This window comes from Labeo rohita, chromosome 24 (genome assembly GCF_022985175.1).
Source record: "Labeo rohita strain BAU-BD-2019 chromosome 24, IGBB_LRoh.1.0, whole genome shotgun sequence".
NCBI lineage: Eukaryota > Metazoa > Chordata > Actinopteri > Cypriniformes > Cyprinidae > Labeo > Labeo rohita.
Genome location: NC_066892.1, coordinates 16,607,586 through 16,626,070, shown reverse-complemented (window position 1 = coordinate 16,626,070; position 18,485 = coordinate 16,607,586). Strand labels below are relative to the sequence as shown.

Genomic DNA, 18,485 nt, shown 5'->3' with positions numbered 1-18,485 from the left:
ACAAACTTATAGATTAGACGGCTCTGTCTAAATGCTTCAGAAACTTCGATGTATTTTTAATACAATTATTCTCGTAGCTGTTGCTATGCATTTGCTGACTAACCTTGTGAGCAAATAGCAAGACATTTTTAACACTGTCATTAATATAGCTGCTCAGTATCAGCATTCGCAGCTGATGAACTCTTATTTTAGAGCGTGTAATGAAATGGCTTGCATCAGAGGTTTTAATGCATGTGGGTAAACTATGAATAGCCTCGTGTGTGACCTTTAGGGCTTTTTCTTTAGCCTTCCTCAGGAATTTGAATGAGCCATTTGGTTAGATAAATTCCTTCCTGATTTTCACAATGCTTTTTCGTTGCATTAAAGCCTAAATAGGTTTTCTAAATGAGCTGAGCTGACAATGATAATGTTTTAGAGTGTTATTCTGTCATTATTTACTCACTTTTATGTTCTGAAACTTTCTTCTGTCGAACACAATAAAAATCTTCGTATGAAAATCACTTGGGTTTAGTTTTGGTTTGGACCCCACTGATTTTCATTATATGGACAAAAATATTTTTTTATGTTCTACAGAAGATAGAAAGTCATACAGCTTTGGACTGACATTGTTCATTTTTAAATGAGCTATCGCTTTAATTACTCACCGTCATGTGGTTCCAAACCTGTAAGACCTTTTTTTAACTTCTGGATGCAAATTAAGATATTTTTGATTAAATCTAAAGTTTCTAAACCCTGCAGGGACAGCAACGCAACTGACATGTTGAGGGCTCAGAAAGAAATTGCATTGAAGACTGATATGGAAGAGAAAAAAATGGTTGAATAAAGTTATTTTTGTTTTCTATGTGCAAAAAAAGTATAACATTACAGTTGAACCACTGACGTCACATGGACTATTTTAACAATGACCTTACTACCTTTCTGTGCCTTGAACATAGGTTCAGAAAAAAGATCTTAATTTGCATTCTGAAGAAGAATGACGGTCTTACAGGTTTGGAACAACATGAGGTTAAGTAATTAAAGGAGAACTCCACTTCCAGAACAACAATTTACAAATAATGTACTCACCCCCTTGTCATCCAAGATGTTCATGTCTTTCTTTCTTCAGTCGTAAAGAAATTATGTTTTTTGAGGAAAACATTTCAGCATTTTTCTTCATATAATGGACTGATATGGTGCCCCGATTTTGAACTTCCAAAAGGCTCTTTAAATGTGGCTTCAAACGATCCAAAATGTGGTTGTAAACGGGGCAGAGGAAGAAGGGTCTTATCTAGCGAAATGATCGGTTATTTTCATTTAAAAAAAAAAACAGTTTATATACTTTTTAATGCCAAATGCTCGTCTTGTTTTACTCTGTTTGGACTGTTTTTGTTCCGGTTCATGACAGTTAGGGTATGTCAAAAAAACTCCCATCTCAACTTCGAAATCATCCTATATCGCTGTTTTATTGTTTTGTTAAGGGTGTTTGATCTTCTTTGCATGTTCACTTTGCAAAGACTGGGTCGGTACTTCTGCAGCGATGTAGGATGATTTTGAAATGGTTTTTGAAGTTGAGGGAGAAAATACGATTGGAGTTTTTCGACATACCCTAACTGTCTTGAGTCAGAATACACAGAGAGAGAAAGACAAGATGAGCATTTGAGATTAAAAAGTATTTAAATTGTATTTTTTTGTAATGAAAATAACCGATCGTTTCGCTAGATAAGACCACATTTAAAGCCACATTTGAAACCGCATTTAAACTGCTTTTTGGAAGTTCAAAATCGGGGCACCATATCAGTCCATTATATGGAGAAAAATGCTGAAACGTTTTCCTCAAAAAACAAAATTTCTTTACGACTGAAGAAAGAAAGACATGAACATCTTGGATGACAAGAGGGTGAGTACATTATATGTGAATCTTTGTTTTGGAAGTGGACTTCTCTTTTAATGACAGAGTCAACACTCTTCCTTTTAATTTCTCAGAATATAGTCTTAACCTGTGTCAGATCTTTTTGTTGGTTGTGTTTTGCAACTCCTAGGCTCATTTGCAATAAATGAAGGCATTGTTGACGTCAAGAGGCTGAAATACCGAACACCCCACTAGGACGGCTAGATATGACTGCACTGCTTAGAAACAAAGAGCTTTATAAACATCTGGTAGGAGGATGAGCATTCTCTGAACTAGGCTTCCTGCACTGATGGAGTGCAAGCTTGTCAGCTCTGTAGCGGAAAACCTGACTGTGCTACCATGGAGACAAACAGGAAGTGGTAGTGTGAAACTTGGCCGATGAGATGGGTGCACAGAGATAAGTGCTTAGTTCTCGAACAAATGAAACTGTCGCCGCACACTTGTTAAACACCTATAACGTGGCCTCCGTGCGACGGGGAGTCTATAGCAGAAGTTATTTGTATGAGAGAACAAGCCGAGGAGATCCTGTGCAGCTGCCTCCGGCTTTGTTGAAAATGTTAGGCCAATATCCCTGGATCCTCAAAGGATCTAGCATGTAGGTGGAAACTGGGACAGTGGAGTATGTTGTCTACTCCAGTTTCTCACAGTTTTTAATCTTGTGCCGTGCAACGTCTCTAAAACTGCTCACGCTCCGTCTCTGTTCACTGAGTAGAATTTATTGGATCAAGGTTAGCAGCTCTAATAGCTAACTGGTTTTTAGGAAGCCAAAGACACATTTGTTTCAAATCATTGTTAGCACTTCATGTTAGGTGTTTTTCATGTAATAGCATATAAATGACTTGAAGTAGATTTTGTTTCATTAATTTATAAAGAGGGGGCATCTTGAATATGTTTTCTCATTTACCCATGTTGTTACAAACCTGTATGACTTTCTTTATTCTCTGGAATACAAAACAGAAAGATATTTTGAAGATTGTTGATAACCAAACAGCCTTGGTTACCTTTGATTTCCATTGTATGGACAAAAACAAAACAAAACAGTGAGACATTCAAAATATCTTTTGTTTTCATTTTGAATGAGCTATCATTTTATTGTTTGGAAAAAAAAAAAAAATTGAAACCACTTTCAGGAGTGTTGTTTTAGTATTATTTAAACAGCATTATACTTTTTTTTTTTTTTTTTTTTTTTTTTTAATATTTTGTAGTGCTCTCAGATCGATTAATTGCGATTTAATCGCATTCAAAATAAAAGTTTGTGTTTACATTATACATTGTATATGTGTGTATACGATGTATATTTTTGTGTATATAAATGCGCACATGTACATTTAAGAAATATTTACATGCATATATTAGTGTTGTCAAATCATTATTTGCGATGAATCGCATCCAAGATAAGCGTTTTTGTGTATGTGTCTTTTAGTATATGTGTGTGTACTGTGTATATTTATTATGTAAACATAAATACACACACATACATGTATATTTAAGAAAAATATGTTTTGCTTATCTATTATGGATGCAATTAATCACAATTAATCGTTTGACAGCACTAGTATGTATGTATATATATATATTAGGGCTGTCAGTTTGACTTGTTAACTTAATTAGTTATAAAAAACTAACACAAAAAATATTTTAATGCAGTTAACGCACTGGCCCTGCCCTCAGACCTGTACTTCATCTTATATTTCATATGGTTGACCGTTGACAAATATGATGCAGGGCAACAACTCCACAAATGCAGTTATGCCCTAAAATTCAAGATATTGGTGCAAAAATGCCCCTGTATGTGTTTTATCTCATATTTATATATATCATATATCACACAGGCAGCAAGAGCAATATGTCTTGAGTGCTGATTTTGTCCGAAACTATCACAAGTTTAAATGTGATTTAAATGATTTAATTTCACACAAAAATAGCTTTAAATAATCTTTTGTGAGGATTTTCAGAGTCAAATTTATTTTGTCTTTAATTAATCGAAACGTCATGTAATTAATTAGATAAAAATTAACATCGACTGACAGCCTGCATTAGTGTTGTCAAGCGATTAATCACATCCAAAATAAAAGTTTTTGTTTACATAATATATGTGTGTGTACTGTGTATATTTATTATGTAAACACAAATACACACACATACAGTGTGTTGGATGCGAATCACAATTAATCGTTTGACAGCACTAGTATTTATTATTTATGTTATATATATAAATATTAAATATTTATTTTAGAATTATATTACATATATTTCTTAAATAAAAATATACACAGTGCTCTCATGTAAACACAAACTTTTATTTTGTATACGATTAATCATTTTGACAGCACTTGATTTCACCTTTATTTTTATAATTTCTGTTTTCGTTTTATATTCCTTTTTTTAGTAATTTTATGTGTTTTGTCATATGTTTACTTATGTTTGTTTATTTTTATTTCAGGTTAATTTGTAATTTAAATAAAGTTTACATTTTACATGTTATATTTATGTTTGATTTCTGGTTTATTTCATTTAATGAAAACTTTTACATAATAACAACACTGGCTGTCAATGAATCACTGAAGGCCCCATTAGAGTGAGTGAAATGTCGAAATTGCATTTATTTATACTTTAACTGAATCAGTTATGGTGTTTATATTTATGGCTTTATATTCATTTATTTTATTTTTTCATATATTTTGTTTAAATGGGGCATTTTCCCTTTAGCTCTTGTTATGCACGGACCCAGGTTATCAGAGCGGATGTAGTGTATGTTTAATAAAATAAGGAACATATATAGTTCCTTATTTGTCCACGTGATACAGAGTCTTTAAAAGGCATAGGTTTAGTCTCCAAAATAGGCTGTAGCTACTGAGAGGGCCCCCTGCCGTAGCTGACGGGGGGGTCACAGAGAGCAGTTTCCCCTCTGCGCTCGCTGTTGCTCCACCGTTGCTAGTAGACAGCCTTAGTCCTCTAGAAAGTACATCTCATGCCTCATCCTGCTCGCACATGTTTCTGCAAGCGCCTGTTGCCTCTTAACCCCTCGCAACACCGCTTAGCTTTAATTGCATTTCAGATAAACACTGCATTAATCCCATCCTGCAGGGAAAAAAAACACATTGGTTTTAGTGTGTCACTCTGCCACTGTGTTATTTAGCGCAAAAAGGTGTTGAGATGGAGATTTTTGTCCTCTCTCTTTTTGGTGTTCACTTATTTGTGGGTGATTTAGTGTCATGTTCTCATGGTGCTTTGTGGCTGAACGCCTGTAGTCTGCAGCAGTTTTAGTCTCTGCCTGTAGCTTTTTTTGATCTTTGATAAATAGTGTGTACAGCAGCCTGGCGGAGGCACAAAGACCATTTATGTTTCTTTTGGTCAGACAGCCCATATATTCTATAAAAAGGATGAATGTTTTGTGTCAGCACATTTTAGAAAAAACTAGTTTCAGTTTTAGTGATGAGTGGGCATAAACTTTTATTAAATTTGCTTCCGCTGTTCATATCGTTGGCTTCCTCATGTGACATTTAATTTCCTTGAACAGTATAAAAAAAGACTCATCATATTTACAGTCCAAACAAAGCATTATCGTTAAACTCTACCTGATTTTAAAGTAACATGCTTGCAACATTCACTCTTCATACCTAGCTCAGCACAGCCAAATTTTCTGACCACAGCTTGAAAGATGAGCCTGACTCACTAAGCAGTAACCACAGCATGCATTACACCCTCCTTACACTTGCTTGTGTCAGGAGGAAGGTGTTTTAAAAGGTTTCAAGTGACCTTGTTTAAAATGCCTGACTTCCTTTCACAATTTGCATTCTCGTAAAGGGCTTCAGTAACCCAAAGGCTGCTCAGATTGGCCCACAGGTTTCTTACAACCTTTTTAACGGAAATGAAGGGTAAAACTGATTGGAATAATAACTGTATATAATAACTGTTAAATCTGTTACTGTTAAGGTTGCATGTAATGTGACACTTTGCAGGGCTGATTTAAAGGAATAGTTCACAAAAATTTCCCAAAATTTCCAAAAATTTACTTCCCTTAAAGCCATTCAAAATGTAGATTGAATTCTCATTCTGACGGCACCCATTCACTTCAGAGGTGAGCAAGTGATGTAATACTGAATTTCTCCAAATCTCTTCTGATGAACAATCAAACTCATCTTAGATTGCCTGAGGGTAAATTTTTTGCAAATTAAAATTTTTGGATCAACTGCTGTTTTAAGAAAATTAGGAATCTACAAATAATTAGTCAATATTGTATGTTTAATTGTGCTTGTTCATTTCCCATGTTTTTATTTAGAATACCTTCGGCAGTTTTAGATAAAATAGTTTTAAATTAAACATCAAGCATTTATCAGGTGACCATGAAACCATGAAATAAAATATTAGCATTGATCATGAATTTTACATTTCAGTACATTATATAATACATTATACACATACATTCTGCCTCCTATAGGTAACACTGCTTACCCACAGTGCACTGGGTGCTGAGACTCCCTTCAAATCCAGAAGCCTGGCATTTGACCAGCCAATAGGAAAGTCTCTGGAGACCTCAGTGCTCTCCATACTCTGAGAGGTCACATCACATGAGGTCGATGAAATATCTCCTCCATGTCTTGGAAGACAACCTGTCTCCAGCTTCCTGTGAGCAAACTCAGTTAACTGGTGTGACTGACAGGCAGGGAGCCCATAAATGCAACTTCTTTTGACCTTTGACTGTTACTAGGTATTTTCAGAGGAAATTAAACAATTACCTGTAACTTTCTCTGTGATTAAAAGCGGTATTTCTTACTGATTAGATCTGACTATGCGAGATATCTTCTGTGAATGTCAGATGATTATCACAATTTGACTGCATTTTCATGTTCTCATGTTATGTATTTATGCCTTTTTTTTTTTTTAAATCTATGAATCGTCTAAATAATTTCATTAATAAAAATGCACTTTTTTTTTTTTTTTTTTTTTACCTTTACAACTATTTAATACTGACTTAAAATACATCTTTATAAACACTAAAATTTTAATAACACTGTTAGATTTCATCTAGCAGATCCATAATTGTTACTGTAAGTAATAATGTTATTGTGCCTAATTTCACTTGTAGCATTTAAAATGATTGATTTTTAATTTATTTAGACAAAATGGCATTAAATTCTATTGTCCGCTATTTACTGGTTATCGGCTGTAACCTGACAATAATTATCAGCCACAATTTTAATAACGGTGCATTAGGGATGTAATAATATCAAAATCTCACAATACAGTAATATTGCGATATGAAGTCCATGATACAATATTTATTGTGATATTAAAAAAAAAAATGTGGGGGAAAAAATTAAAATTTTGTACATTTTAAAGTTAAATTCTTCTATCAAATGCACTTTGAAAGTTCAAAATTAGGATCTCCAACCCATGTTCCTAAGAAAACTAAAGTCAGAGAAAAATAGTCTTTCTATTAAAGGGGACTCAACCTTCTTTTTAATTGTGATATTAGGTCTTAGTCTAAATCAGGGTCCGAAATTAACACTCGCCACTCACGAGCAAATTCTCTGTCTGGCGAGTTAAATTTAAAGCGCCATCCGCCACATGGCAAGTAAATCTTTTCACCAGTAATGTTAATCAGTATCAGTCTCGCGGATCTCTGTGATGCTCCCCCGCCCCCGTCTGCATGCGACGTACTGAAGCGTAAGTGAAACACAAGCGCCGCACTCACGTCATTTCCGTCTATCCCACACTCAACGTAGCGATAGTTTCGTGCTAGTGGCGAGATGTGGCGGTTTTTAACTGGAGCCAGCCAGCCTTCAAAAAGAAAGCTTGGCGAACTGGAAGAAAAGCCACCACCAGAATCAGGGCACACCAGAAAATTCAACGAAAAGTGGCGAACTGGAGATGGCGGTGTCGTGCTGTGGCACAAAGACTGCGTCAGAAGCAGGAGGCCAGATTTCATGGACAAAGAAAACAAGTAGTCTGACTAGATCAGATAGTTCGTTAAAAACATTTCCAAGTTATAATAAAAAATCTAAAATGACCAAAAAGTTGTTTTTCTTATTGCTGTTTTAATTGTCACTCCTCTCTGTCCGGAGCACACATAATATACAGAATAACGTGCTTTGGATATATCTGTGTTAAATCGTTCAGAATTTTGGCAGGTAAAAAATAAGCTTGGCCGGTTGATTTTTTTTAATCCATTTAATTTCGGTCCCTGGTCTAAATTACATTCACTCTGGTGTTTTAGAAGCCAAACAAATTAGAAAATAATAATAATAACAACAATTTTACATTATTGTTATTCCTATGACAGTAATAGCCAAATATTGTATAACAATTGCACTGTAAAATAAATGAAAATTAATATTTCAGAGCTATATTATTTCTGCTTTACACTGCAGTAGGGAAATTACAATAGTTCTTTCATAATGTCTACACTTGAAAGAGATATTTTGAATTTGGACTGTAGTAATGTTACCCATTTAAACCGCTAGCTGTCAGCAATTCATACTGCACTTTTACGTTTTTATTTTGACGGAAATGACAGTAGAGCTTTTATTTTGACAAATCTAGTGAAATTCTGTAATAATCTGCTGTGAAAATAAGCAGGTGTCCGATACGTTCCCAAACGTGCGCTAAACTCACAGCACATGCAATAAACGAGTTCACTACATTCACTGTGAATGGAGCCGTTATGAGGCGTGGAAAACACCGGATCACAAGTTGATCACCTGAACGATGTGTGCTTTAAAGACGTTTATGTTAGAATATTTTAAAAATCTACACTTTCTGCTCTGAAGACCTGTATTGTTTCATATCACCTTACTTATTTGTACATTTTATAAAGTTTATATATTTAATGTTTACTGCTCTGCTGATTGTCTGTTGCTGCCGAGTGTCAAACATAAAATCTTTAATCTCCCATGGTGCTTCATGCCTATTTGATTGCTTATAATTATCCTGGTGCATGCACATCCTCAAACAAACAAATATATCACAGTAATTAAGGCCTTCAGCAGTCCTCTTGAGCTTAGTTAGCGCTATTGTTATTTATTTATTTCTTAATAGAGGGAAAGAACCTATGAGTCACCAGATCTCTTTGTTGGAAGGAAAACTGTCCGCAGCAGTTTTAAATTCCCACTTCTCGCAGTACAGCTGTAATTTCCGTTATTACGGTTTTATTACAAAAACGCTGTAGTGTTGTTTTCACAAGAGCAAACTGTGCAAAGCAGGAACTGATGACTATTGAATGTAGCACATTGTTTCAGACCCTGAGCCGAGCAAAGCACCGCATTGTGCCACAGAGATATCGCCATCATTCACACTGTACCCAGCACATCTCAGCACCTCCTGTCTGTGTGCTTTGATTGGTTTTGTCACATAAATAATTGTTAATCACAAAAACGTGAAGTTGCCAAAGCTGTGAACCAGTATTTATAGTTCTGATTGGTATCAAGTCTTTTAAGTGTTGGAATTGTTGTCTGACAGACTGTTGAGGTATAAATTTCATGCATTTGCTATTGTTGAGTAAATGTGTAAAATGTGTTTATATACGCCATGCTGCCCTCAAGATATTGGTGTCGGTCATACGTTTCCATGCCATATCGGGTGACCAATACATTTGATTTAAAGACCCGAACTCTGAACAAGTAACCAGTAACTAAATCCCTCTCTTCTTTCTCTTTCCTTCTCTCTAGATAAACGAGTTGAGCCATGTTCAGATCCCCATCATGCTTATGCCTGATGACTTCAAAGCCTACTCGAAGATTAAGGTGGACAACCACCTTTTCAACAAGTAAGTTCCTCTCAGTGTTTTCCCCATTCGCAACTGAATAGATTTTAATCTTATAATCTCATTAGAGCGTTAAATCTTATGAAACCTGTCAAGAACATGTCTGAATCGTGTTTTAAACAAACTTTAGCATATAACTGACAGTCTTTTCTTTCTGAGAACTCTTGAGATGTTTCTTGACTTTTATCCCTTTTCTGCTTTGCTTTTCAGAGAGAATATGCCAAGCCATTTTAAGTTTAAAGAGTATTGCCCTCTTGTTTTCCGTAATTTGAGAGAGAGGTTCAGCATCGATGACCAGGACTTCCAGGTAAGGCTTTGTGAAAGAAAGAGAAATGTTCCAAGGTGTCACATTCAGTGTGTCTTAAAACCACAGTAGTTGAACTGCACAAAACACTAGTGTACTCACTACTAAACAATGCAAAATAGATTCAAGTCTCTGTGAGAAAAGCCCATGATTACCAAGAGGTAATTTAGTCATTAACCACTCAATTTGCTGTCGTAATGAAGACCATTATTCCCCATAATAACACAGTAATGTCGGAGCTGTCCTTGCATCCCTCAGCCTCCCACGTACAAACGTTCTTAATTGCCCTCATATTCCTTTCCTTAAATTCCTTTTATGAAAGAAAATACCTTTTTTTAGCAAGAATAGTCGCAATCAGTGTGCATTAGATGGAAAGGCTTTTCTTGACATTTCTTATTTTGGCTAATGAGGAAGATATGCCTTCGCTGTAATCAGAAAGAGCCCAGGGTCTTGGTTAGAGCTCCCTGTCTGCTTATGTGGGTTTAAAAGGCGTTACGTTATGACTAGAACCCTGACACATGTGCAAAAAAACACCAACTTCCCAGAATGCTGCTTATTTTATGGTCTTGATTAGAGACGTTCAGTATGAGCTGTTTACTGGAGGTTTACCGTTGTCTAGGCTTCCTGTTTTATACTTCAGAGAAGAATGAAACCTTCATTGCACTAAGACAAGCTGGCAGAAAGGGATTGCAAATTTAGAAGTGTGCACATCTGTGTACTTTCAACATAGACTAGTCAGTTTTAAAGTGATAGTTCACCCAAAAATGAAAATTCTGTCATTAGTTACTCACCCTCATGCCGTTTTAAACCCGTAAGACCTTCGTTCATCTTCAGAACACAAATATATTTTTGATGAAATCAGAGAGCTCTCTGACCCTGTATAGACCGCAACGCAACTACCATGTTCAAGGCCCAGAAAATCGTTAAAATAGTCCATGTGGTATCAGTGGTTTAAGTGTAATTGTATAAAGCTACGAGAAAACAAAAATAATGACTTTATTTAGCAATTTCTTGACGCGTGTTGACAAGAGCTGGCGTTTCGACGTAGAACCTGGATGCGCTTTGGCTTGTTTACAAGCAAAGAAATGCCTTACTTTTCACTTTTCACTTTCTTCACTTTCAAACGCATTGGTCGTAGTACTCTTATGAACACACTGCAGGGACTGACACAGAAGAGAAGAAATTGTTAAATAAAGTCATTATTTGTGTTTTCTTGGTGCACAAAAAGTATTTTTGTGGCTTCATATAGGACTCTATGATTTCCGCTATGCCGAAAATGCAGACGGAATCACAGAATCCAGTCATAAAAATTAAATTTACAGTATAACGCGGAATGTCACAGAATTTGCTAAATTTTGAATGAATCAATCAAAAGTAGGTCAATACGCTTAGATCAAAATGTGATATGGACTAATGTCTGTGAGTATTAAGCCACAAAAATGCTATTTAAATTTATTTTATTTATTTGTTCATTTAATTTATGTGGTTTCGTTTATTACACATACTGAAGCATGTGTGACACTCACTGTGTTTTCAGCCTCTGCCACCTCAATATATAAGTAAAAGAACACATGAACATAATCTCTAGAACTGCTTTGAGAGTCCCTTTATGAGCATTTTACTTCTTTCTTTTGAGAAAAATCATAAAATACAAACACAAACTTACAGGTCTTCACAGCAACACTTCAAAATAAAAGTTTGGTTTAGTGAGAGAAATATATTATTTAATGTATTGATAGCACTACTACTACTAATAAAATTATTATTAAAACATTATTCTTTAAATAATATTTACCAGAAAAATCTAAATACTCAAGTAACAATTATTTAGAAATGCTTTTGATTATTAAAAAAAATGCATTTCATAGGGTCTTAACATTTTTATTTTAGTTAAACTTTTAAATTGCTGTTAAATTGTGTAAGTTTCATGATTTCAATTAATTAGACATACTTTATTATTTTTTTCTATTATTTAACCTTTAAAATAGAGTCTACTAATGAAACTTACATGACCCTATGAAATGTTCTGTTTTTTCCTCACCTTATGTTTTATTGCTTCTAAATTCTGGGTTTTGGTATGTCTGTTTGAATGCATAAAACATAAGAACAACTTTGATTTATTCCTAATAATAGCGTTGTTTTTTTTTTTTGTTAAGAAATTTTGTGTTGTGCATTTGAATTTTTCTGGTTATCAAATTAAGGCATAAAATATTCATTTAAATTATCTTTTAATTAATGAAAATTAAACGTATTTTTCGCAAACGATAGGGATTTACTATTAAAATTAAAACATAAAAGAAATATTGTGTGATTGATCCTTTTTTGAATTTGTAATCAAAAAAGTTGTAATAATTTTAGTAGTATTAGTAGTAGTGTTACGTATGTATTCTACTGAACAGTAATAATGTTCGGTTAACGTTTTGTATGTATGTGATATGACGCAAGGTTTACTCAAATTAAACAGTAAAATGCTCAGAAAGTGACTTTCAGAGCACTTTTGGAGATGTTGTTAATGTATTTATGTCCTCATTTAGTGAGGTGATAGACCCTGAAATCAACGTGAGCAGCATGCACACTTTAGTATGTGTGTAGTAAACGAAACCATGCGTTTACATCATTCATTCACCAAGAGACACGCAGAACAGGCAGGGTTCATATATAAATAGTCTTTTGTGGCTTTTTACAGATACTTAACCTATGTCAGTATTTGGTTTATGTGTAATGACCTACTCTTGATTACTTCATCCAAACTTTGACAATGTTTTTTCGTCCATGTTTTCCACATCACAGAAATCATAGGGCCCTACTTATCCAGTAATAAGAATTACTGCTGGAAGAGTTATGGGTCTTTGAATATGATTGTTGACAGTCAATAACAGCCACAAAAAAGTTGAGAACCACTGCCCTTTGTAATTAGGCTTTAGGACCGCTTTTCATGTCGGTCATAAGTGGGCGGTACTCAGGACCAGACGTTATGCCGCAAGTCAGATGTTTACCTGCATAATAACAAAGCTGATCAGACAGATCTAGCGTAATCCCGCTGTGACTTCCTAGCGTTGTGGTTCCTCAGTCCACCCTGCATCCTCTGCCTCATCATCACTATTTTCAGCCCATCTGTGCACACACTTCCCTGCGGAACGAGCCGTCAGCTGAACAGCTACAAGCCCTAACCCGCATGACTCAGCCTGGGAAGCCTTTCGAAGTTTCATATCCTGCTTTTGGTTTTGTGTTTAATGGCTATACTTGAGTGCATCACTGAGGAAATCCAAGCACATAGGTTTGATGTAGAAAGAGGCACTGATACCCAGAGAGAGGGAGGTGATGGGGAAATGTGTGGGTGTGTACGTGTTTGAGGTAGCAGACCTTGGGAATGTATACAAAGTGGCCCGAGCTGCTCTGTGCAGCTGTGTCCTTCACTCACCCTCACGGGTAGGCAGAGACCCCTCCGGTCCTTTCAAGTGCATCATGTGTCCAGCATAAGCTTTTGAGGTTTTTTTTTCTGAAACTGGGACAGACACAAGGGCAGACCACTTCAGTGAGAGAAAATGGTTGGAAATTGCACAGTGTCTGCATGTCAGTGGTCATGTGTTTGTGGGCAGGGCAATTACAGTAGTGATTTGCAGTGTTATCATCAGAAACTGGCATACCCTGTTGCATGAGTGCTCAGTCATGAGTTCTGTGTATCTCTTTCAGGACTAAAACTTCAGAATATTCAGATCAGTTTTTAGCAGTGACTTGACAGCCAAACCATGACATACCCAATTGTTACTACTTAACCTGCACACAAATAAACATGTATTAGTCTTATATTTTTTGTATTTATGTATTTTTGCCTAGCTTACTCTTATTCCACAGAATTATTAAGCAGCACAATTGTTTTCAAAATTTTTAATAATAATAGCGCCCTATGAATTCCGTGATGCAGAAAACACAGACAGAATTGCGGAATCCAGTCATAAAAATAGAATTTAATGTTTAACACGGAATGTCACGGGATTTGCCAAATTTTGGATGAATTACACTTAAATCAAAACATAATATGGACTAGTATCTGTGAATATTAAGCCACAAAATACTGTTTAAATGTAAATCCTGCGTGTCTCTCTGTGAATGAATAGTGTAAACGCACGGTTTTGTTTAATGTTACTACACACGTACTGAAGCGCACATGACCCTTGCAGTGTTTTTAGCCTTTGCCACCACATTATATGAGTACATGAACACGTAAACATAATCTGTTGAACTGCTCTGAGAGTCACTTTATGAGCATTTTACCGTTTCTTGTGAGAAAAACCAAAATTACAGTCATAATTACAAACAGAAACTTCTTCACAGCAACCCATAAAAATAAAGTTTTGGTTTAACTTGAAGAAACTGTGACAGAAATATATTACTTAATGCAGTGGTTCTCAACTCCAGTCCTCGGGGCCCACTGCTCTGCACATTTTGTATGTTTCTGAATCTGACACACTCAGTTCAGTTCATGGATTTTTTTCCTAAGGAGCTGATGATCTGAATTGGGTGTGGTAAATGAGCGAGACATACAAAATGTGCAGGGCAGTGGGCCCTGAGGACTGGAGTTGAGAACCACTGACTTAATGTAATGATATCATTGACTACTACTAATAAAATGATTATTAAACATTATTTTTAAGGAATATTTACCAGAAAAAATATTTACCAGAATTTATTTATCAGACAAAAAATGTAAATACATAACATGGTATGTTGGGAAACAAAAAAGGAAATAAAATAATAATAGATTCATTTTTTATAGAACTAATTATTTAGAGATGCTTTCATTTATTAAAATTTAATAAAACCATGAAATTGGAATCCGGAAAATTATTGGCGATTTGGTATTAAAAAAAAAAAATTTGAGAGGGGGAAAAGCGTATTTCATAGGGCCTTAAAAATGTAATTTTTGTTAAACTTTTAAAAAATTGCAGTTAAGTTGTTTAAGTTTCGTGATGTTGATTAATTAGACATGCTTTTGATTAATAAAATGTAATTTAACCAATAAAACAGAGACTAGAAAAATTAAAACTAAAAAAAGGAATCCAAAAAAATAAAGCTGAATTTTGGGAAAAAATAAAATGGATTTCTTAGGGCCCTATAATAATAATAATAATAATAATAATAATAATAATAATAATAATAATAATAATAATAATAATAATAAAATGTTTTTTTGAGCACCAAATCAGCATATTAAAATGATTTCTGAAGGATCATGTGACACTGAAAGCTGTAGTAATGGCTGGTGAAAATTCAACTTTGCTATCACAGGAATAACTTATATATTAAAATAGAAAACGGTTATTTTAAATTGTAATATTCCACATTATTTCACATATTACACTTTGTTTTTGATCAAATAAATGTATTTTTGATGAGTATTTACAACTTATTTATTTCAGATAAAATATACAGCGGCACTGTAACACAACAGAAATGTTGCCCATCAGCTAAATGAAAACTTTTTTTTTTTTTTTTTGCATTGGCTTATTCAAACTAGGTTGTTTTTATTTTGAAATCTTTGCTAGTAATTACATTTATCATGCTTACTGGATAATGACATTACTGATTCCTGGATTGAAACCAGCAGGTTCAAGGGGCAGGTGCAGGCTGATTTTCCTGGCTCAGAATGGCCTTTTACATTAGCATGTGTAACAGTGCCAGATGGGGTGGAAGAGGGAAAGAATTTATGCTTTTTAGATCCACATTTGTACAGTATTAATAAATTGCTATAAACATTGGTGCACTTAAAGTCAATGAGCAAATATTTGCAAAGTTAAAAGAATAATAAACGAAAGCAGCTGTCTTCAACTTCTTTGCTTTAAATTCTCGTTCATTTTTAATTCATGGTGTAGAAATCTCATGAAAGTGAAAGTCTCTCTTAGTCTCATCCATCTTTATGTGTGCTAAGACCTTTTCCCATGTGTGTTGGCAGAACTCTTTGACCCGCAGCGCGCCCCTCGTCAGTGAAGCTCAGGGCCGTAGTGGTGCTCGCTTCCACACCTCCTACGACAAGAGGTACGTCATCAAAACCATAAGCAGCGAAGACGTGGCAGAGATGCACAACATCCTCAAAAAGTACCACCAGGTGCGAGCGCATACATTTCTCATACAAGTTTAATTGATGGTTTACCAATGCACATTTCTAGTGAGCTGGATGGTTATAATGTGCTTTTTCACTGCAGTATATCGTGGAATGTCATGGTACCACACTGCTACCACAGTTTCTAGGCATGTACCGCCTCACTGTAGACGGAGATGAGACTTATATGATAGTCACACGCAATGTCTTCAGTCACCGGTTGTCTGTGTATAAGAAATATGACCTGAAGGTAAGGATTATGAAAAATGACTGACAGTCAAACCAGATGACTGTCATGATATGGATTGACATGTTTTTTTTTTCTGTGTAGGGATCTACTGTTGCCCGAGAGGCAAGTGACAAAGAAAAGGTCAGTTTTACCCTCAAACACAAAATATCTGATGTGTACGTTTTGAATTTTTACTTATATTGCTTTTTTGTCAGGTTTTTGTGTGTAGAGTCTATTGTATGTCTAGTCTCTTTGCTTGCGTTTGAAGATGGTAGTGTAGTGGCTGATCATTTGTCACTTCAAGCACCTTAATTTACTGAGCGTGAGAGTGAGTATGAGAGTGAAGCGTGCTGATTTTAGAGCGTCTGTGTGATTATCGGGTGCACAGATGCAGATCTATCCTATACTTAGGGTGTCAAGGTGAAGCTGAGTCCATGGTGCTTTTTTAAGCTATGGAGATTAAAGCAAGAAGCTGTAAGCTTCAGTAGCATCAACACTGGCACTGTAAATAAAACGGATGATTTAATGACAATGGTTGGGCTGTGTGCCTGTTAGTCATCACAAGGTACTAGAACTTAACACAGAAGAGATATGTTAAGCTATCCTTGAAATTTCACATATCTGTGTATTATTAGGTATACTAACTGTACATAGTCATGTATGGTGTATTTTCGTTCAACCGAAGAAGTGCATATATATAGTACTAAGGCTAAGTAATCCTACTAGGCCAAGTTAAAGTTCTCTGTTCAGCTCCAGCCTAAAGGCACATGAGTTAAATAACAGATGGTCCACTGGTGGTCTGAGGGGCATGAGGTTACCCGACTCCTATTTTAATCCTTTTATACAGGGTCATAGACCCTAATCTCTCGCATATCCTTGCACGCTTTCTAGGATGTGTAAAGCCCTCCTTGTCTTTCAAAAGCAATTTTGGAGGGCATGAAAGTGAAAATTCTCACTTTTCTCTGCATGGAGAATGTTTCAACAGCTTTGAACAACAACAAGATATTTTGTTTTTTTTTTGGTCCAAAGATTACACTGCAGATAAAATTTTATATATATATATATATATATATACATACATACATACATACATACACACAGTACTGTGTAAAAGTCTTAGGCCACTAGTATTTTCATCAGCTAAAAAATGATTTAAAGTCGGTCTTTTGCTGTAGTGTGTCAGTAGGAAATATCAGATTACATTTCCAAACATTCATTTTGCCATTAATCGTAATAATCCAGTGAGATTTTTGTTTGCACAAGGAGTCTGATAACAGCGAGTGCTGTGCACAGAGATCTGATCTCGTCATCATCCAGTCTGTCTGGAATAACATGAAGAAACAGAACAAACTCAGGCAGACTAAATCCAGAAGAACTGTGACAAAGTCTCCAGGATGCTTCAAGAAACTTACCTGCAAAGCTACAGCACTGTTAAAAGTTTTAGGCACAAATGCTGTAAAATGAGGATGCTGTCATAAATAGATTTTCTTTATCAATTACCTTCTATTAACTAAATGAAATCAACATTTGGTGCGACCATTCTTTGCGTTTACAGCAGCTTTTGCCTTAGGTGCACTTGCGCAAAATTTTTCAGGTAGTTTTGCAGGTAGGTCTCTTGAAGCATCTTGGAGACGTTGCCACAGTTCTTCTGGATTTACTCTGTTTCAGTTTGTTCTGTGTCTTCATGTCATTCCAGGAAGACTGGATGATCATGAGATTAGATCAGTGTGGAGAACTGGCCGTTGTCAGACTCCTTGTGCAAACAAAAATCTCAGTACATTATTACAATTAATGGCAAACAGAATGTTTGGAAATGTAAACCGATATTTTTTTTTACTGACACACTACAGCAAAAGATAGAAATAACTTACTTTAAACCATTTTTTAGCTGGTGAAAATACTAGTGGACTAAAACTTTTGCACAGTACTGTATATATATAATATTAAGAAGACAAATTTGTGTACACATTTTCCTAAGCAATGCAATATAATTTGTCTTGAATTCTGAGGAAATATTTTAAGCTTCACCCACTGGTAAATAGTAAGAAGTGAGAATATTTAGTATGGTTTATGATTATAATTAAATTGTTAAAACTAAATTATATAATTAAATATTATCAACTTTTTAATTAAATGTACACTACCAGTCAAAAGTTTGTGAACAGTAAGATTTTTTTGTGTTTTTTAAAGAATTCTTTT

General features: G+C 35.1%; 1 protein-coding gene across 1 annotated transcript in view; it reads left to right on the top strand.

The window, feature by feature from the left end:
- The window catches only part of pip4k2aa (phosphatidylinositol-5-phosphate 4-kinase, type II, alpha a), a 33,913-nt gene that overhangs the window by 4,667 nt on the left and 10,761 nt on the right, over nt 1-18,485 (top strand). Inside the window, exons 2-6 of the mRNA XM_051098115.1 lie at nt 9,559-9,656; nt 9,864-9,960; nt 15,911-16,063; nt 16,161-16,307; nt 16,389-16,427. Of these exons, the coding sequence (XP_050954072.1) occupies nt 9,559-9,656; nt 9,864-9,960; nt 15,911-16,063; nt 16,161-16,307; nt 16,389-16,427 (534 nt within the window). The remainder of the gene's footprint in view (nt 1-9,558; nt 9,657-9,863; nt 9,961-15,910; nt 16,064-16,160; nt 16,308-16,388; nt 16,428-18,485) is intronic.